Below are 20,706 nucleotides of genomic sequence, written 5' to 3'. Positions count from 1 at the left end.
GCTTTTACAAATATAAAGTATGAACTCTTCCCAAAACCTATTCTTAATTCCAAGTACTTCAGTTTTGCTAACAGCGCCAAAAATGTTTCTTCCGCTTATCCTGCTGTAAAAATGAATTGAACATTATATAATTGGTAATCTTTTCGACCGTAATCAACAAATACCAAAAATCAGCAATATAAATCAGCAAATAACGAATATCATAAATTTTTTTTTAATCGAATCAGTTATCATTTCAATTTAAATGAGCAGATGAAATACAATAAACTGTCCCTTTCGTAAATTTTTGAAACAATGAAATATAACTTGGAACCGGTGTAATTCTTTCGTCATCAACACCCGAAATGGCATCGAGGGAATATAAATAAGGAACGGTTATCTTCCGAAAACAAAAGACTGAATATTTTATATGACAAAATAACCATGTTAACAGTATTATAATATAACAACTACAATTCACGGCAATCAGCACATAATATTATGTAACAAAACTATATACAAATAAAATCACACAAGTTAACAGTATTTACATACACAATGTTTTCAGTCTCCAGGTAACACAATCCGACGAGGTAGGATCCCAGATAAATCCAATTCAACTTGTATGTATGGAATATAATATAAAAGCATTAGACTAAAATACATCACTAACCAGGATCCGTTTTTTCAGTGATCCACAAAGTCACGAATTAAAGCGAAAACCATACCAAACCAGTCCTATTATGAGTGCAGCTTGTTTGAAGCTCGAAGCTACACAATGCCAACCTAGATTGAAACAGCTAGCTTTCCATTGATGCAAACCTTGTTTAGATATCTATGACCCATAAGCCTTCCATCCATAAAAATACAAATTTTGATCCATTTGTTGAAAACGGTTTGCCGTTTCTGCTCTACGACAATAGAATTCGAAATTGTCTACTTATTTCAGGGATCACCAAACTACGGCCCGCAGGCCTGATCCGACCCGCGGCGTCATTTTATCTGGCCCGCAATAACACGCAAAAATGGCATAATTTTGTTCCAAGAGAGATTTTTCCGAGCATCGTCTTTCTTGTTTATTTCGTAACATTCGCCAATCAGCAAGATGCAAAAAAGTGACGTAATAATATCCCTTTTCGCATCCACTCAGACACTTTTGTCACCCTGACAGATTTTGCCCCTTTGGTGCCCTAAGCACTGAAGACTTTGGTGTCCCCTTATTTGTAATTTAAAACATAAAAACAATAAACTACATAAGTTCATATTCCTTTGAAAACAATCACAACCTATATATATTGGCCGTTCACTGCCAATATGATATATCGTCAAACACGCAATATCGGGCCGATATATCGGTTGAGCTCTAATCCTGAGGGAGTGTGACGATGAAGATTTATGTGTCCAGTCTCAATGTGAATCGAAATACCAAAGGATTCATGTCACAACTGCAGTTTAAAATTTTACCGGTACCTAGTAGTCTGCCTCGTGGTGGTCCAAGGTTGGAGGACCGCAGTCGAAGAAAACTCAAAAGTGATCGAAATATCGCAAGTTTACTTACTTCAAATTATTTAAACAATGAGAGTTTACCGTTCTAATCAGCCTATAGTTATGTTGCATGGGTGGCGTTATTTTAAAGAAGATATATATTTAGTTATTTAAAAATTAATTCCCGAGAATTAACGTTGTGTTTTTCGAAAAAACTAACGACGTCGCTGACTAGATCGTTGAAATGCGATTGCAGAGCCGCCACATAGTGCGACATTTTTAATTTTGATGATGTCGCCACAAGAAACCTCTGAATGAAACGAATCCCATGGAGCCCAAAGAAAGTGATGACGTCATCATCGAGTTTTGTGACGTTGTTCGAGAACAACATCCTAAAAAAAAGGTGATGAGTGAATTTCTTGAAACTCCTATTACTACAATGGAACTACTTATAATGAACACTAACATTAATCAATTTTACAACGAAATGGGCTATATGTTCTCTGAGTCCCAGAAAAGCTCCTTTTTCCAGTTTATGTAAAAACATTTCAAACCAATTTTTTTCTCTTTTCCAATCATAAATGTTTGCTATACTTGTCCACACAGCGAACAAAATCCGCTTCACCACATTATTTCATTGATAGAAAATGTCCAAATATATTTATATCGCTATTCGCTAGATTGAGATCTATTGGTTAGTCTTGATAAGATGGCGACATTGATAAGGTTGTCGTACTAGTTCATTTCTAGATAATGGTGGAGATTTTGCAATAAGAGACTCAATGTGCACAGATTCAATTAATTCTTCTGAAGATTACCCGCACTCGCACGCAGTTCAAAATTGATTCATGGACGACAGCATAAAAATATACTTCTTCGATGTTTGCTATACTCTCCGAACATCGTCAATCTAATTATTTTCAGATATTGATCTTCACTGTGATCCATATGTATGTGTTAAACTAGGCTCATGTGAAACTATTGGATATACGCACCAATATACAAATCTTCTTCTTAGTTGCCTCGCAGATTTATCATAATTGGACACGTTTTGTTGTTGTTATGTTGTTCTTAGTCTTGTTGTTCTTTGACGCGTTTTGAAAAAATTGCTTTTCTCTTTGATTACTGGACCAATTGCTTTGAAATTTTCAGTGGTTGAAAATAGAATTTTTCCCCAGATGGCTATTACTTTTGTTTGCTATGACGTCATCAAAATTATGTGGTTCTACGTATCCATATATTTGAGTATAGCTCTCTTGTTGACTTGTTCTATAAACAATTGTTCGCAATCAGAGCTGGGTGTTTTCAAAAACCCAGTGGTTTCAGAATTGAATCGAATATATTTCGACTCAAATCTCGAATACTTGGAAATTGAATGCGAATTTTTTATTGAATTACTAAAAACATACACTCCATCACTCAGACAGTTGGTTTTGTGTTGCCACAGAATAAGAAACCTGTTTCATCAATAAATCCCTCGCCTGTCAATTTGTATTGTAAAAAATATGCTTTAACAAAAAATGACCAAACCGACTTAGATCTTTAGTAAACAAAAAAAAAGGTGGCGATTCCAAAAAAATACTATTCGATTTAAAATGCCCAACCGTATTCACATTCCACAGTGTTGGCTAAATACATGTAGACCTGTTGTTTTTGCAATTTAGTTGTTCAAATAAACTGCTGTAGACAATCTTCTATGAGTTGTACGACCTCTTAGCGAATTGAAGAAAATAAAATACTTTCCTAAAATTAATATATATATACTGCCAAATATCGCCATCCCATAATTTCATGATATTGTTTTTCAACAACATTTACGCATAAGTCAATTACTCAATTATCAAAGCAATGTGAGGCAAATGATTCCAGCATTGTTTCAGAACTATAACTACCAACCACGGCCATATTTTTTATTTTCATCAATACTTAGGTTATCGTACGAAATCGTTCGTACGTCTCGATCTGCATTAAAAAAATTCGTTACCGTAGCGACACCTATGATCAAACACTAAATGCGATACCAAAGTGAAGAGTCGGACGCCAAAATATGGATTTCGTAGCGGGGGCACGCCCGAGTACGCCAGTGCTCCCCGAAAATGCCCCTGAGTAAAATCCTTTTTGCTCGCCGGAAAATTCGTTTATTGCAAACCATTGCATCTGACGATGTGAAGGGCAGAAGTGTGGTTGAAGGAAACAGCCACCAACAAATAATGATGGCTAGTTTCAACATTGCAAACTAACTGATTATAGCAGGGGTTCTCAACTTTTTTCCTGTTAGCACCCCCGAGTCATGAAATAATCAACACGGACCCCAGTGATCGGTCAAACATAGTTTTAATATATTAACTAATGATTTTACTGTGTTTTTTTAAATCAGTGGTTCCCAACCAATGGTCCACGGACCGGCATCGGAACCAGAAGCTTTTTTGTCGGTCTGCGCGAAATTTTATTGTTTTTTAGTCGTCTCAGTCGCTTTAGCGAACCCGAAATAACGACGTTGTGTTTGTTTATTACGCGATTTCTCTGTCGCCGACATATTGCTGTTTGCGGTATCAATGGCCCGACGACATTTTGGCGCCGAGTAATCACACTTTTCGCTTCCGATTCATCCCGGAGCGTCCGCCAAATCTTGCAAGATTCAGAAAGCCGAAGATCGGCACATGTATTTTGCTGTTCTGCATGGTTTTCCTTCTTAATGTGGACATCCAAATAAAAGGTTATAGAAATTTCTTTGTTTAAATCAGAAAATATTCATGGATAGTATAATATTCCAGGGCTTTGCCTTGACATCCAGCAAAATATGAGCTTGTTGCGACCCTGCAGGTGGCCACAAGAAGCGCAACAAAAGCATGGGCCGCGTAGAATTTTTCCAGGCGATGCACAGCAGGATTGTGAACCTGGTGCTAAGTTACAAACGACTTTGTCATCATTCATTTTGTTTGATGCGTTGATTAACTGCAGAAGGATTAATATGAGATCAGTTAACCAGCAGGGCATTTTGATGTTTTTTAACAAGAACGAGGAGACAAAGTTCTTCTTCTAAACAAAGTTTCCTTTTTTCCATTTTTTTTTGTCGGCGCATTATTTGTTTTTATTCATGTGAAATGTTTTCAAGTGCCCAACATTACATTACATTTTGCAAATATATGTTGTTATTTTCTATTCCACTCATTCCAATTTTTTGCCGTCCGCGAGTACATTTTATTTAATTTTACCGGTCCGCCAGAGAGGTTGGGAACCAATGTTTTGAATGATATTAAACAAAAGTATTCATTTCATTTGTACAGAACATTAGTGTGAAGGCTGTCCCTGTTTATTGCGAATAAGTTTCTCAATTCGAAAAGCAAACAGTGCATTGTCCTTCGGGATTCCCCAGTTTGGCTGCAAAACTGTGAATTTCACATTGTTGAGTCACAACAATGCAAGATCGGAGAAAATCCACGCTGAGTTTTAATCGACACCCATTTTCCTTTGATAATAAAGAATATTGAAAAATAGCAACACATGAAAACTCAACTGTCATTCAAGTACCTTTCGCCATTATCAAACACCTCAAAACCCATGCCGACTAACAACTAAATGGATCTCTTTTGAAATACAAATGTTACATCCCAACCCTAGTTACATGTATGGTTAGGCATTGTTTCTCTTGAAGCGAGGTCTTTTGTAACCTTGCAAAATTTGTCTGTTTGTGCGTATTTTGATCTTTGACCTATGCGAAAATACGCATCGTCGCAGTCGTTTTGTGAGACCAGGAAATGGGGGGTCTCTGCCTTGGAATACAGGTCGGCCGGTGGGGATTTTATGGTGAAATTATTTTACACTTGTTTATTCAAGTTTTTTTTTTTCAAATACGGCTAGGCTATTCCTTCAGTTGCACGCTAGGAGTTCACGCGGTCTCGGTAGGTTTGCACTCAGATGTTTGGCGTGTCGGGGAAACTGCTTGTACGCCAAGACCCCTGATTTTTAGATTTGCACGCCTGTCCTGTCTGTACGGTACAGCTGTACGGTATCTGTCATTCCACAAATAACCAGCCAATGCCCAACCTTCCTGCTCTCTAAATGCCTTAAGAAAAATTTCATTCTGTCCTCCTTTCTAGGATTCAATTTCAAGCCCCAAACTGCTGAACTGTGCTTTTTTTAATAGACTATTAGGGTACGGTACAGTAATAACTAATAATAATATTGATGATAAATTATTTTTAGGATAGAATTAACATATTTATCCCGGGGGAGAGGAAAGCCGATAAGACGGCTTAACCATATGACTTAACACGGCCACTCGCAGTATCGTCTGGTTACTGTACCGGTATCATTCCATGTCGGGTACGGTACCGGTACCCTACGGTATGGGATTAGTTAACGTTAGTCGGTAGCCTATGGCTATAGTGGTGGTAGCATAAAAGTCATATTGGGGATGGCAAAATACGGTCGAAAGGTGGCAGATTAGGGATGGCAAATTAGGGTCGAAAACGAGTTGGCCTGGCTCAACAATTTTTGCATATGTCAATCCTAACCCCCGCCTGACTACGTCACTGAAAAATTACGCCATTCCGACGTCACAGTGGCGTAATACCGTAAGGCCCACCGAAGTACCGGTATGCGGATGGTCGTCCAAAACGCGCAGTCGAAAACCCGAAATCGAGCAAGCTATTTCTCTCGTTTTCTCGTCGCAACGATCACATAGGAGAGAGATCGCCGGCTTTAGCAAGTTCTTATCGGCGGCGCATATGCCATTTCGGGCGATCGTAATTATACTTTTGCAATCCCTATGACGTGATGGTGACGTCGTAGTGACGTAATTTTTGGATGGCATAGTCAGGCAGTCAGGTGAGGGTTAGGAATAACATATATGCAAAAATCGTTATGCTACGCCCACTGGAAGTACTTGTGGTACTAAACTATACTAGACCCGAATTTTGCATATGTTATTCCTAACTCCCACCTGACTATGTCATCCAAAAATTACGTCACTACGACGTCACCATCACGTAAGGCTTGCCAAAGTATAATTACGACAGTACGAACTCGCTCAAGTCGGCGATCTCTCTCCTATTGCTGTATTGTGATTGTTGTGACGAGGAAAAGAGAGAAATAGCTTGCTCGATCCGCATACTTTGGTGGGCCTTATTACGCCACTGTGACGTCAAAATGACGTAATTTTTCGGTGACGTAGTCAGGTAGGGGTTAGGATTGACATATGCAAAAATTGTCAATGTGGTACTAACTAAACTATACCAGACCCCACACAGACTATATATCTAAATCACTGTTCCGAGCAATGGCATGTGCCATTTATATGTTCAATACGAAACTTGATGCATATCGATATCCTATCAACTTTCCAAATCAGATACGAAAAGAAATTTCTTGTCGACTTACTTCGAATGTTTGCAACAAATTGAATGTTCTTGTTACTGCAACCATACCACCACCTGGAAATAAAAAAATAGTTATTGCACCAACCTGCTGACCTAATGAATATTATACAGGCTATGATATATGTAATTATCAAACAGCTTTTTCTGAATTCCATATTACTTGTCTTCTTCTATGACAAATGAATATTATTGAATTTATCTTTATTGAGTTCACTTTTAAACTGCGAATTTAAAATACTGTCTTGAGCTACAATGCATGTTGTTGCCTTATTCACATTCCAAATCAAATTCAAAGAAGACTTTATGTCGACTTTCTCTGGATGTTTTTGACAACTTGACTCAGAATGTTTTTTTTTGTGTGTGTGGGTGTATTCATATGTATACAATGATCACACCTCTATGACTGATTACACATAGTACCGCACCGGTACGGTACTTCGTCTAACTTAGTACATCATTGATCTGCTTATTCTATTTATATAATATTGTTATTAGAATTATATTACATGTCTTCTTTATCACCTCATCATGTGTTTATCAATGCCTGGCCTGAACTGCTCCACTCGACCGATTTGAATTTCACATTACCATAGCAACTAGTATACCTCAATCAATTTACACACTTCAGTGCCTGTCAATCGGGGAATCCCCGTAAGTTATCTGGTGGGCTCGATTAGAGATGTTGCCATGTACTATTCATGGTAGTCTCATAGGATTTAGGATAGGATATAACTTTCATGTCTCTTGGATGTGGTTCAACTGCCAAAGCCTGGTCATTCATATTAAAAGTGTTCTAAAAACGTAACTTCTTTAAAAAAAAATAAAGTTAAATATTGAACCTTGTGTGTTGCTGCTCGATAACCATTCCTGGTTCCCCGCGACTTCCCTTCCCCAGTAAAAATGTGTTTTCAGTTTTGTATTTTGTTAATTTCGTATGTTATTTTTTACTGAATGGGAAAAAATAAACTTGACTATGACTATGACTATTAGTATATCTAGATATACAGATATAGCCATATCTCAGATGTCGGTCTATACATCTGATACATCAGTACATAGACTACACCTGTACACTCAGAATCAGACATTGATACATGCAATAGGTTCTTTCACTTTCTGACTTCTATTCTCAAATATTTTCTTTTTATTTTTGGCCTGTAGACTACTTTGTTTGCAGACTACAGGACTAATATATAATATTCTTGATATGTCTGATTCTGAAGATGACACTGAAGACGTGCAATTAAAGTTTGTCGTTCTTGGAGATGGTTCGAGTGGAAAAACCTCACTGATTACTCGTTACACACAGGATCAATTTGGGCGTAATTATGAACAAACCGTTGGATTGGATTTCTTTCTAAAAAGAATAAGACTTACGAATAAGAAAAATGTCTCGCTAAAAATATGGGATATTGGCGGACAAACTCTTGGTGGAAATATGCTTGATAAGTATGTATTTGGTGCCCAAGGAGTACTGCTTGTATACGATGTTACAAATCACCACAGTTTTGAAAATCTTGAAGAATGGTATGAAATTGTTAAATCGATGGCCCATGATTCGCAACCACATTATGCCCTCGTAGCAAATAAATGTGATCTCGAGCACTTAAGAACTGTCACAAAAGATAAACATATGACATTTGCAACAAAAAACAAGTTGCAGAGTCACTATATATCAGCAAAAACAGGTGATTCTGTGGATCTTTGTTTTAAAATGTTGGCTGCTGACATTCTTGGGATCAAGTTAACAAGAGCAGAAACTGAACAAGCACATCGAATTGTAACAGCAGAAATTGCCAATTCTGCAAACTCAGAAGCAGTAAAAATAGCTTCAGTTCGAAGAAAACAACAAAAAAGCTCTTTTTGCTCACTTCAATAATTAATTTTGGCAATAAAAATTATATTTTATAAATAATCGATTTTAGTATGTATCTGAAAACATCTATTAATTCAAACGAGTCATTGCCCAAGTTGGTATACTCCTATTTCTTTGTTTTCTTGCTATTTAATGTTTAAGCCCCTATTATTTTAGTTTGTGAATTTATAAATAGTAAATATTTTTTCTCAGTATTTGAAAACGTCAAGTTAAGATTTTGCTTCAAAAGTCTTAAAACAATATCACCCTAAAACAGATTTGTCTTTATACATTTTTCAAAAATAGTTTCATATATCTTTTATTCTTACCTGGTTGTTCTTTAGTTAAATATGTGCTGTAGTAGGTGGACCAAACATTGTTTACATGTTGTTACACATTTCCTATTTTTAAATGGCAATGCATCTCATTAGAGTTTCAGTATACCTGTTCTGCAATGTCTTTATTATATATTATTTTCAGACTTTTTACCACTTTATCATCTTTTTTCATACCATTATTTTGTACGATATCACTACTTTTTCCTCTTGAAAGGTGCTCTGTGCGTTTCTCATCTCGGAATAGTCAATATGCATTTTATATTAATTGAATAACAGTTTTTAAAGATATGGGGTGCTAATTTATCTGGCCATCATATATCAACACATTTCGATAATTCTTCATACTGTCGCTAACCTTGTTCAGCCCTTTAATTTTAAACTCGTAATAATATTAGCTGATTGGCTTCAACTCTAGGTTGCAATGTAATGCCTTACCAAAAATTCAATGAAAATTAAAAAGGTGATTTTCAATTTTTTTTTATCCAACCAGTGAAAACCAATAAATTCAAGTAAAATTGGAAATTTCTGTAAATTTTAATACAGTTCAATCATATTGGGAAATATGGATAGTTTTAGGTTTTGTTTGTGAATTTTTCGAAATTCATTTTGGTTTATGAAATTTTGTCCTATGAGGCTATGAGTGAGTAGCATGATGAAATGAATACATTTCTGAATACTGTGATAGGCTTAGCCCTGTTTGTTTTGATTGTAGTATTTTAACAAGTAATGCACTGTACATGAATATTTCCATAAAACAGGGGTGCATAACCTCTACTCCATTGATAGACACGTATTACTGTATACTGAGGAAGGGTGCTAATGGTAAATAAAGAATTTCTTCAATTTTTTCTAAATAATATGATTCATTAATAATGCTTAAAAGTTTTTATAATTATATAAGTGCTGAGTTTCATGTGGTTGTAGCATTGCATTTTGTGCTTTCACTACTCCTCGAACATATTCGGGGTGGGGTGTAATCAAAGGTTTCATTACATTTGAACCCACGTACATTTGAACCCACGACAATTGCACCTACATACTTACAATTGCACCTATGGAGATCTTTTTTGTTTTACGGATATTTGAATCCATACTAACCCTGGCCCATGGGTTTTTGCACCCGCATATAGATTGAACCCGCGGATATACACATGGGTTCAAATGTACGTTGGTTCAAATGTACGGTCACCGTAATCAAAGTATGGTATGTCTTATTCTGTAAGTTTTTTATAGAAATGTTCAAATGTAATAGGCAATAGCAATCGCAACTTGTACCACGTTTTATGCTGACTAGTTTTTAGTTGTATCTTATTCTTGCACTCTTATCACACATTTAATAACTGTGCTTGATACATAATTTGTTTTAATTTTTTAGACCTAAGATTAGTAGTCCTCCTTTGTAATTCACCATGGAAGATAGTAAAGTATTTACTGGACTGGTGGAAAACCAACCTCTGGATCTTGATCAACGTGAGGCCGACCTGGATATGTATTATCCTGATTTAGAAGATCTTCAACTTCTAGCAAGTGAAGATATGCTTGAAACTGTCGGAGAACATATTCAGGAGAATCTTGAGGATGACCTTGTCAAAGAGGCTTTGGAAAAAGGTGTAGATCTTCGAGAGTATGCGAAGAATATTGAGAAAGACTTGACGAAAGTGGAAAAGGATTCGATACAGGATTATATAAGAGAAAGTAAAAGAGTTGCCGACCTCCATAAACGAATCGGCTCTTGTGAGTCTGTTTTGGAAAGAATGGAGGGAATGTTACATGGTTTTCAACATGCATTAAGCAGTATAAGCTCTGAAATTCAATCATTGCAGGTTAGTAACATTAGGATTTTTATATCTATACCATGTAACATTTTTATCATATGATGAATCATGGTCTCGTAATCTGTGATTCGTGACTTTGACATAATACATCAGATTTTAACTTTATATTATTAATAAATTGAATGATATTATTGCTGGTGAGACATGTCGATTTCAAAGTAATCCACCAATGTTAGCTAGCCTTCCTATCTATTTCAGTCAATTATAATGTTGATTTTCATTGATGAGCTTTGAGGCTTCCTTTTTATGATCAGGCAGGGCAAGGATATCATGATCTCATGACCAATTGTTAATAATATCCGTAAAAATCCTGAGCAGTTTTATAAATGACTGTATTCCCATTCAGTATTGGTTAATAATATCCAAGAAAAGATCTACTCTATGATATTGCATTTTATTATTATCATATGATTTAGGATTCTCAAAGTAATATATCTTTCTCCATGCAAATGGAGACCCCCAAAGCAAAATTTTCGAGACACATAGAAGAAGCTTTCCATTTTATGAGGAATGTACTCAAAAACAACTTTGAATTACCGTAATATGAAAATATCTCGTCACAATTTTTGTTTTAGTAGATATTCATCATTTACAGAGATTCCTCAAGGTTAATGACAACTAATTAACTAAACAACTAAATTCAATTTTTTATTGATCTTAGGAACAATCCATCACCATGAATATGAAGCTCAAAAACAGACAATCTGTGAAAAGCGAGTTGAGTCAACTTGTTGATGAAATGGTTGTTCCTGAAGCAATGATCACAGCAATATTGGAAATTCCCGTCACAGAAAGAGAATTTTTAGAGCAATTACATGAACTCAATCATAAAATCAAATTTTTAAAACAACATTCGTTCAACGATACCTTGGCATGTCGTGATGTTAGTGACACAGTACAAAAACTTAAATTCAAAGCTGTTGCTAAAATTCGTGAATATTTGCTTCAAAAAGTTTATTCATTTCGTAAGCCTATGAGTAACTATGAAGTACCGCAAAATGCAATGTTGAAATCAAGGTTTTATTATGAGTTTTTGTTATCCAATGAAAGAGCCATTGCGAAAGAGGTACAAGAGGAATATGTTGATACTATGAGCAAAGTTTATTTCTCATATTTTAAAACCTATGTTTCTCGATTAATGAAAGTGCAATATGATGAAGTAGCTGATAAAGATGATCTAATAGCAATTGAAGACACTGCACGTCGTGGATTTTTCTCCTCAAAAATGCCACTAAAAAATCGAGCTACTATATTTACATTGGGGGGAAGAGGAAGCATTTTGACTACTGATTTAGAATCTGCAGTCATAGTACCTCATGCAGCCCAAAGAATTGACAAAAGATATCCGTTTGAAAGTTTATTTCGGAGTGAACATTATGCATTCATGGATAACTGCTGTCGTGAATATCTTTTTCTATGTGATTTTTTTCTCGTCACCAAGGCAAGCGCACAAGAAATGTTCAACAGCGTTATGGGAAAGACGATTTCAATGTTGATGAAACATGTTGCGTCGTATACAAATGATAGTTTTGATTCCATTGCACTTTTCCTCTGCATTCACATCGTTGATAGATATAGGAAAATTATGCAAAAAAGGGATATTTTTGCTCTGAACCGATATTGGGACACTGTTCAGGATATTTTATGGCCGAGGTTTGAACATATTGTCAAACTTAATACTCAAAGCATCAAAACTTGTGATGTTAATTCCTTGGCATCTATTGACGTTCGTCCTCATTACATCACTCGCAGATATGCTGAGTTTAGTGCAGCAATTGTGGGAATCAATGAAACGTCTCCAAATACTCTTGTCGACCAAGTTCTTGAGGAGATGCAGTCAGAAGTTCAAAACTTTATTCTTCGGATGGCATCGTGTTTCAATGATCGCAAGGATCAACTCATATTTTTGATTAATAATTATGACATGATGTTGTCAGTCATAATAGAGCGCACAACTGATGAATCTAAAGAATCTGACAGCTTTCAACATCTTCTCAACTCAAGTACACAAGAGTACATTGAGGAAGTATTGTCATCTCATTTTTTAACTTTAATAACTTTCATAAAACAAGTTGAACCTCTTTCGGATTCTAGTCAAATGGATTTGCTCAAGAAAGCAGAACATAGAGTGATGCCTCTCGTAAGATCTTTCACAAAGAACTGGAAAACCTCTATTCAAAGTATAAACCAAGAAGTGATGAATTCTTTCACTAACTTCAAGAATGGTACTTCAATTTTGCAAGCTGCGTTGACTCAATTAATTCAATATTATCATCGTTTTCAAAAAATCCTCTCACATCAAGCTTTCAAATCGCTTCCAACAAGGGCTGAAATGGTTAATATTCACCATGTTATGGTTGAAGTGAAAAAGTATAAACCAAACTTCTAACCTACCAAATATTTAATAGATAAAATATGGTGTATAAATTATTAGTAATAGATCATTTAAAATTCATACTGCCTTCTCAAATTTAAACTCATCATTAAATTATTTCCTATCTATTGGTATATGGCTGCGTTGCTTAAAACTTTTTTGCCCCGGAACATCTACGCTTTTTATCTCGCCTCGCGGAACACCAAGAAATTAGAAGGTAAAATTGATGGGTGGTTTCCAAAAAATTTATCCCATGGTAAAGTCAAAACTTTTGCTGTAAAGTTGATAATTAAAAAATTAAACGATTGGCACGAGGCCTGTCTGCCTGTTGGAGACTGAAGTACTACTGGGTTCGCCATGGCGACTAATTATAATTTAGTCATTATTTCGATCTCTGTTCCGCGGAATGATTCGAAGGAGCTTGGGGAACTGCAGTGTTCCGAAGAAAACATTTTGAGAAATGCTGTTTTATAGAGTAATGAATGTTATCAGAGAATATTGTTTTGAATACAAATAAATGGTATTTTTTACTGTTATTGTTTTATGTGGTTTTGCTGCATAAGCACTTTTCATCTGTTCAAATGATAAATGGATTGTTAAATAATTTAATTTATTTTTCACAATATCAGGCCAATGCGTCAAATACAAGTCACTGGTATCTTAATAATAATAATATTTAAATGAATATCTTGAAATATGAAAAAAAAGTATCAAGTGTATCGAAATCATACACGTAGCTGTAAGTTTCATATTTTTTATTTTACTAATACTGTTTATATGTAGTGTGAAAATTTGTTGTTGAAATTTTTTCTCCATAAATGATAGTTAGTTAGCAATTCCTCATATATTCATTTTCAAAATCAGGCCTATTCAATTGTGAGAGATTTCAAAATAGGTCTCATTGCAATACCATCGTGCAATTTAACTATACAGTGGCTAGTAGTATATTATTAAAACCATGTAGGCTATCTGATACCGGTATGGTGAAATGCTTGAAAAGCATAGGCAGGCATTTGAAAGTCATTGTCCCTTATATGTTTCCTTTGTGTATTGCGCCGTTGTCTTTTTAGTGTTTGTGGCAAAAATGGATATATTATCTAATTGTTATTAATTTTATCTATATGTAGATTATAGTATTTTAACTTCCAATTGGATATAATTATTAGTAATATAGGCGCATTTGGATGCATATGTTGATGTAGTCTGGCTATACTAATGCACTTGTGATTGCACGAAAAAGTGAACATGGCAGACGACACTCCCAAAAAGGAAGAAAAGCCCTCAAAAATAGATGTCTTGTTACGGCCTGCTGGAGATGCACCAATTTTGAAAAGAAAAAAATGGCAAGTTGATCCTGCAAAAAAAGTGGAATGGATCGCTGGATTTTTAAGAAAACTTTTAAAATGCGAACAGTCTGAATCCATTTTTCTATATGTTAACCAAGCATTTGCTCCTTCACCTGACAGAGACATTGGAACTTTATATGAATGTTTTGGAGGGGATGGTAAACTTGTGTTGCATTATGCTAAGACGCAGGCATGGGGTTGATTCTCATATCAAGAGTATAACCAAGTAAAATGTAATCTTTTATGCTCCAATTAATTTATTTGTAATACTTATGCTTCTGGGTAAGCGCTTAGTTTTGGAGCAAGATTCATCGTTTCTCCATAAAAGAGGGGTATTTAACTATAGAAAAAAAGTAATATAGAATTGGCTGGGGAACTGGTTCAAAATCACAGTGACTCGAGCTCTGGCTTCATACCAATTGAGGTTTTCAATTCTGATCACTGCCATAAAATATCTGCCCAATGCAGTTTCAGGGAAGCGAATCTCGAAACTATGATATAAGGGTTTCAAAATTAAAGTTTTGGATATATAAATTCAACTTTTTAACTCATCTAATTATATTAAAATTTATGAGTTGAAAGGGTTAGATTTTATTATTTGTATGTTGTATTAAAAAAGCGTAAATGTTGAAAAATAAATAAATGGAGCCACTGAAATTTCTGGCTGCTCTAGCCTTGTAAGCTAAGTTCCATCCCCGGCTCCCTAGCCATGGTAACGATAGATTAGAAACGAATTTGTTCTGTGAAACTCGTTAGTTCATGAGAATTTAAAACAACTTCAAAGCAAGGAACATCATTTTTTAATTGCACTATTATGATTGAATGAATTAATAATGGTCATTTTTTCTGCGACAATGTATGTTCAGTCTTACTTATTCAATGTGCAATTTATTGATGCTATTTTCATGAAATCCAATTGACAGTGAGTATATGCTCACTTTGTAGAAGTCTCACTTCTATATTTTGTGTGGTTATGAAAAACTGTTTATTTCATTTTCCGTAATAAATTTAGTATCTTTTAAACATTTTCAGTTTTAATTAAAAGTTCTAATTTGAACTTAATTACTAAACCATGAAGCTGCGATCTCGACCTAACTTTGGTCATGCAGATTATTCAGATAATGAAGATATAACTGGGCAAGACGTCAACAATAACAACAACAACTCCAGAACACACAGAATCAGAGATTCTATGAATATGAAAATTAAAAAAACAAACAAAAAGACGGATATATTTGTTACCTATTTTTCCACTGCTATTGCACTATCATCTTTATTTTACCTGCTATATACGACAAGTTTGTTTGTGTATTTTCTTTCCAGCAACTCTAATGGAATTTTGAATCTGAAAATACAGAAATTGGGTGAGAAAGTTGTCTGATTTCAATCATTTGAACTATTAAGTTGTTCAATATTTTGGACTAACTTTATCAGTGTTGATTTAGACTGTATTTTGGGTTTTTATTGTTAGTTTGACCTGAAAACATCCAACTAAAAAGGCATGGTGTAATTTAAGTTAATAAAGTACCCTTCATCAATTTGATGAAGATCGCACATGCATTTTTAAGTTCTTTATAATTGCCTTCATAAAAGTTTCTAGCTTTGTTCTTCATGCGTTTTAACTTTTGATATCATGTTGTAATGGTATCGTATTTTTGTCTCAGATGTGCCATTAAGTCATGTACTTATACAAGATATTGTTCTCTTGATGATGTTCATATTGCAACACACAGTGATGGCTGCTGAATGGTTCAAAAATGTCGTATCCTATGTTATTCCTCGACATATTTATCGATGTTTTTACAACCTTGCAACTGGGTTGGCAATTCAGGTTAGTTATTAAAGTATCGGTCAATTAGGACTTGGTGATTACCAGTGATCAGTGCTCATTTGAATGTGTAGCCTTACTAGCCTATACATATATGTTAATCGTATAATTGGATTTTGGGCTGTGCCGAATTGTGCTGTGCTTCTCGAGATTTCTTTGCTCTTTTGTTAAAAAATGAATATAATTGGTGGAAAATTAAATATATTTAATGGCGACCTTGAGTCTAATCACGCATCAGTCATTCTGGATAGTAGAAAGGGAGATAGGATTTAAATGTTCGTCCCAGATGCAATTTCAGGCAAACCTGGAATTCCCAGCATTTGGGAATTCACAGCAGTATTTGAATACCTTTTTCTTTGTTTATAGGTCTTAACATCTTCGTGGTTGAATGTTGTTCCTTATTCAAACTTGTTTCTCTGGGATTATAGTAACTGCATATCGTGCCAAATCATATGTCAGAGTTTACATGTTGTGGCTTGGATTCACACAATTTCCGCTTTGTACATGCTAGACTTCTCAGAATTTATGGGCCTGAAGCAGGTTAATTTTCATATTTTTTTGTAAAATTATATATAACATAGCAGCTTTATTCAAACTTCCAATAAGACTTAAACTTTATAGGGGAAACGATAGTATTTCAGCTTTTTTTTAAATGTTGTTTTTACCAAACCAAACAAAAATCTAACTGTAAACTGATAAAAAAAAATGATACATTTTCCTGCCTTCGGACCAAAATAATATACATTTCTACTGATTATATGGTGTATTTCTCCCCTGTCAATGAGTTCTTTCATACATAGGTAAAATCTTGTCATACTACTGAAAAAGCAAAGTCAACTGCTTTAATTTAGATTTACGGTGACAATATATTTATCATGACACTTTTTATAGGTTTATTATGAAGCAAATCAGCTAGGATGCCCATTGCATGCGAAAACATCTGATGCACAAAGATTCCTCGGAAATTTCAGGCATGCAACTGTTTCTGGGTTGCTGATTATATTTTGGCTTGTTCCATGTATGACAATTGATCGGTTGATATTAGCATCAGGTAACATTTATGTCTTTTTTGATATAACATATTATTGACTGGTGGAAACAACGACCCTACAATAAAAACTATATGGCAAGAAAACATGCGGTAATTGATTGCGTACTTATTTGAAGATCATTATAATTAGTGCTTGAAAGCAATGTATTAATATGTTTTATTCATGGTAATTGGCTCCTTGATTCTTGGTCTAATGGGATCTTCTGATGTATACCATGCTTATGAATAATTTGTGTTTTAATTTTCCCTAATATATTATCATAATTATACAGATGTGGGTACGTTGCTAGACTTAATTAAATGCGTAGACATGTGCTTGAATATCTCAAATAGCTACAGTATTCATCATAGTGAAAAATAAAATAAGAAAAACCTAGGTTTTCATGTCTGGGTTTCCTTCGTATTATTTACTCAGTGTGGCTCATAAAACAAAGCGAGAAATATGGGTACTCCTGTTAGTCCCGTAGTGTGTGTACCAGGTTAGGCCATAATTTTATTTCGATTTTTCTTATTTTAGTTTCTTATAGAGTTCGGGGACTGTCTGTGTTAGCCAAGAGAATATACCCCCTGCCCATAGGTTTTAGTCCCTTTACACAACTTGATGTAAAATAGGCAAACAAAATTAGCCATATTGATACACACACTTCCGGAGCGCCGAAATGTGATATCAAACAAACATACATTTTACAAGATACCTACACTACATAATATCATTGTCGCTGTTTGTTATCAACTTAATTAATCATTTTTTTTTTATTTCAGCCTTTACTGTTTATATATTTTCAACAAATGCTGACAATGAAGATTACGTTTATGTTCAAAGCATGTTCTATAAGAAAAAAGAATCACTATATAGTAAAAAATAAGATCAAGAAATATGTTAGATTCTTCAGATTGCTTTCTATTGAGATTTGGATTAAAATTTTGTTATTCTATGATGACGTGCTAGAATCCATATTTTTCAAAACTATTTGTATTATTTGTACATGAGGTCCAATTTACACAACTCAGTAGCAAACAAGAAGCGAGTGCAGGTTTAAAAGTTTGTGTGCTTTCTATTATTAATTCGGTACATTCTAATACCTATTGACAAATGAATGTGTTTTAATATGGTTTTCTTGAATAATTAAGTTTGAGTTGGTTACCTAGGTACTAAACTTCATTTTTATTATTTCAATCTATGATTTGATGTAAGTTAATTTTCTATCATTAATAATGATGAACATTAAACAATATTTCTGATGTTAAGTTTTCCCACTTCTACTAAATCTACAATTTTATATTAACTAAGTTGATCATTCATCTATGACATGTTTGGTACTGTACATCATACATATTTTTATCGTTATTTTACCTTATATTTCTATCATGTCTTTTGCAATTGTTAAATTTTCATCTTCATGGTCATTTACCTATTATAGTGACATTTGAAGTAAGATCTTGTAATGAGGATATGACACTTTTTTAAATTTCAATCATATCATTTTTCATTTCATTTTTTTTATATTGTGTACTAGGTAATCTAGTCTTGTACTCACTTGTTCATTCAATAATGAAATTATTTGTTAATTTCATAAAGCGAATTCTTTAAAGATTAGAAACCTAAAACCTCTTCCCTGTTTTACACTGCTCACCCAATGAGGCACAGGAATCCTTAACCTGTGATACCAACATATGTATGCGCTCTAATCGCTGAACAAGCGTGGTCACATTTTGTCAAAACATAGGCGTCACGTTGCCGTTTGAACGCCGATTCTAGACAGTGAAATCGGTACTCCCGTGGTGCGTGTACCAGGTTATGGTTAGATCATGATTTCGTTCCGATTTTCGTTATTGTATTTCTATTACCAACAGTTCGGGGACTGTCTGTGTTAGCCAAATGAATATACCAACAGCCCATAGGTTTCAGTCCCTTCACACAACTCGATGTAAAGTAGGCCAACAAAACTAGTGGTACACACATTTCTGGAGCGCCTTATATTAAAATCATTTCTAAAATTTAGGCTAGGTCTTATTTTCGGGGAAACACGTAGCAGAATGGCTATTTTTTTGCACTTTGTGGATAGAGTTTAAATCTGAATTAAAAAATCATTATTTACTTTGCATTTGTTCATCCTAATATGAAAGTAAAATTTGTGATTCAATATTTTGATGAACATCATATACAATGTAGTTTGCAATCAAATTTTGACCCATAAAAAACATAGTAGGAATAACATTTCATCCTCTATAACAGGGGTGACGAACCCATTCGCTAAGCTAAATTTTATCAGTCACCGCTGAGTAAGCACAAATCATACTATGATACCTGTTAATTTTCATCAACAAGAACGAACAACTTCATCCATAAAGCTTAGGTTATTTAATGATATATTGCAGCATAAAATGGGAAAGGAATAATTGATTTTTTTTTAGTGAGATTTTTGGAAACTTTTTTGCTTTACTAAGCGCTTAATATTAGGACGAACTGACGATTTGGAAACTCAACTGCATACTAAGATTTTCGTCTGCCAGTCTTAACCACCACTCGACTGTTCGAGATCGAATTTTTGGTCGACTACCGGTGTATCATGGTACAATCAATTATTATTGTACTAAAATAAATTGTAGTCTTTAGAATACTATCGCATATCTAGGGATTTTTCTAACGTTGATATTTTGAAAATAATCTTTGGTGATATCATTGTGATAGAACTGAGTCAGTGTTCCAATAGCAGATTAAATTTGTATAATTCGTAACATCGCAAAAATACGAATCGAAACTAGATAAAATGGGGCAGTTTGACAAGTTTTCTTGTGGCCGGGGATTGCCGTGATATATTCAAAGTAAATTTCTTATTTTGTCGACGTGGTCACATTAAACACACGATCTGATAAAGCAAAGCAATATAAATAGACTCGTGTTGCCCGTCAATTGAATACTTCGCGCAACTGAAAAATCATTACCCAATGAAAAGTCGCAAGTCGCGTACTCACGGCAACTGTCTCAAAATCCATTCCGAGGAGATTTACACGCGATAAATATGTATTTTTAATCCCGGCTGCTGATCAATGTAAAGTATGTCCAATTAATTATACAGTCTGGGATTTTCTCGTAGGTTTTCGGATCTTTCTCGCAGCGATATCTTGAAAACCGATATCAGGGAGATACCACGTGCACAATTAAATTAATATGACAAGACAATCAAAATGGTCGTGGGTCGAATAGGCCTACCCAACATGACATAAAAAAAA

At 34.7% G+C, this 20,706-nt stretch overlaps 4 protein-coding genes across 4 annotated transcripts; all 4 read left to right on the top strand.

Annotated features, from left to right (window-relative positions):
• The first annotated feature begins 7,986 nt into the window (after positions 1–7,986).
• On the top strand, positions 7,987–10,414 carry LOC120332944 (ras-related protein Rab-28-like). Its single transcript, XM_039400293.2, has one exon. It carries the CDS (start codon positions 8,053–8,055, stop codon positions 8,722–8,724), a length of 672 nt encoding a protein of 223 aa, XP_039256227.2. The 5' UTR covers positions 7,987–8,052; the 3' UTR covers positions 8,725–10,414.
• LOC120332942 (vacuolar protein sorting-associated protein 52 homolog) lies at positions 10,414–14,375 on the top strand. Its single transcript, XM_039400291.2, has 2 exons — positions 10,414–10,861; positions 11,535–14,375. The coding sequence occupies exons 1-2, from the start codon at positions 10,448–10,450 to the stop codon at positions 13,260–13,262; spliced, it is 2,142 nt and encodes a 713-aa protein (XP_039256225.1). The 5' UTR covers positions 10,414–10,447; the 3' UTR covers positions 13,263–14,375.
• Positions 14,376–14,492: 117 nt separating this feature from the next.
• Positions 14,493–15,625, top strand: LOC144431383 (ubiquitin-like protein ATG12). Its single transcript, XM_078119457.1, has one exon. The coding sequence runs from the start codon at positions 14,493–14,495 to the stop codon at positions 14,793–14,795; it is 303 nt and encodes a 100-aa protein (XP_077975583.1). The 3' UTR covers positions 14,796–15,625.
• A 40-nt stretch (positions 15,626–15,665) lies between these two features.
• Positions 15,666–19,050, top strand: LOC120332943 (nurim-like). Its single transcript, XM_039400292.2, has 5 exons — positions 15,666–15,957; positions 16,258–16,424; positions 16,788–16,961; positions 17,313–17,472; positions 18,235–19,050. Exons 1-5 carry the CDS (start codon positions 15,666–15,668, stop codon positions 18,336–18,338), a joined length of 897 nt encoding a protein of 298 aa, XP_039256226.2. The 3' UTR covers positions 18,339–19,050.
• Positions 19,051–20,706: the final 1,656 nt, after the last annotated feature.

Source organism: Styela clava, chromosome 13, assembly GCF_964204865.1.
Source record: "Styela clava chromosome 13, kaStyClav1.hap1.2, whole genome shotgun sequence".
Taxonomy (NCBI): Eukaryota; Metazoa; Chordata; class Ascidiacea; order Stolidobranchia; family Styelidae; genus Styela; species Styela clava.
The sequence above is the reverse complement of the archived record's forward strand: the minus strand, read 5'-3'. Positions and strand labels throughout refer to the sequence as shown.

What these genes read in the sequence shown, in the direction of transcription:
- LOC120332944 (XM_039400293.2), top strand. Translation starts at nt 8,053, where the DNA reads ATGTCTGATTCTGAAGATGACACTGAAGACGTGCAATTAAAGTTTGTC.
- LOC144431383 (XM_078119457.1), top strand. Translation starts at nt 14,493, where the DNA reads ATGGCAGACGACACTCCCAAAAAGGAAGAAAAGCCCTCAAAAATAGAT.
- LOC120332943 (XM_039400292.2), top strand. Translation starts at nt 15,666, where the DNA reads ATGAAGCTGCGATCTCGACCTAACTTTGGTCATGCAGATTATTCAGAT. An exon ending in CAACTGGGTTGGCAATTCAG is followed by an intron (nt 16,425 to 16,787) that starts GTTAGTTATTAA and finishes CTTTGTTTATAG; the next exon opens with GTCTTAACATCTTCGTGGTT. An exon ending in TCGGTTGATATTAGCATCAG is followed by an intron (nt 17,473 to 18,234) that starts GTAACATTTATG and finishes TTTTTATTTCAG; the next exon opens with CCTTTACTGTTTATATATTT.
- LOC120332942 (XM_039400291.2), top strand. Translation starts at nt 10,448, where the DNA reads ATGGAAGATAGTAAAGTATTTACTGGACTGGTGGAAAACCAACCTCTG. An exon ending in CTGAAATTCAATCATTGCAG is followed by an intron (nt 10,862 to 11,534) that starts GTTAGTAACATT and finishes TATTGATCTTAG; the next exon opens with GAACAATCCATCACCATGAA.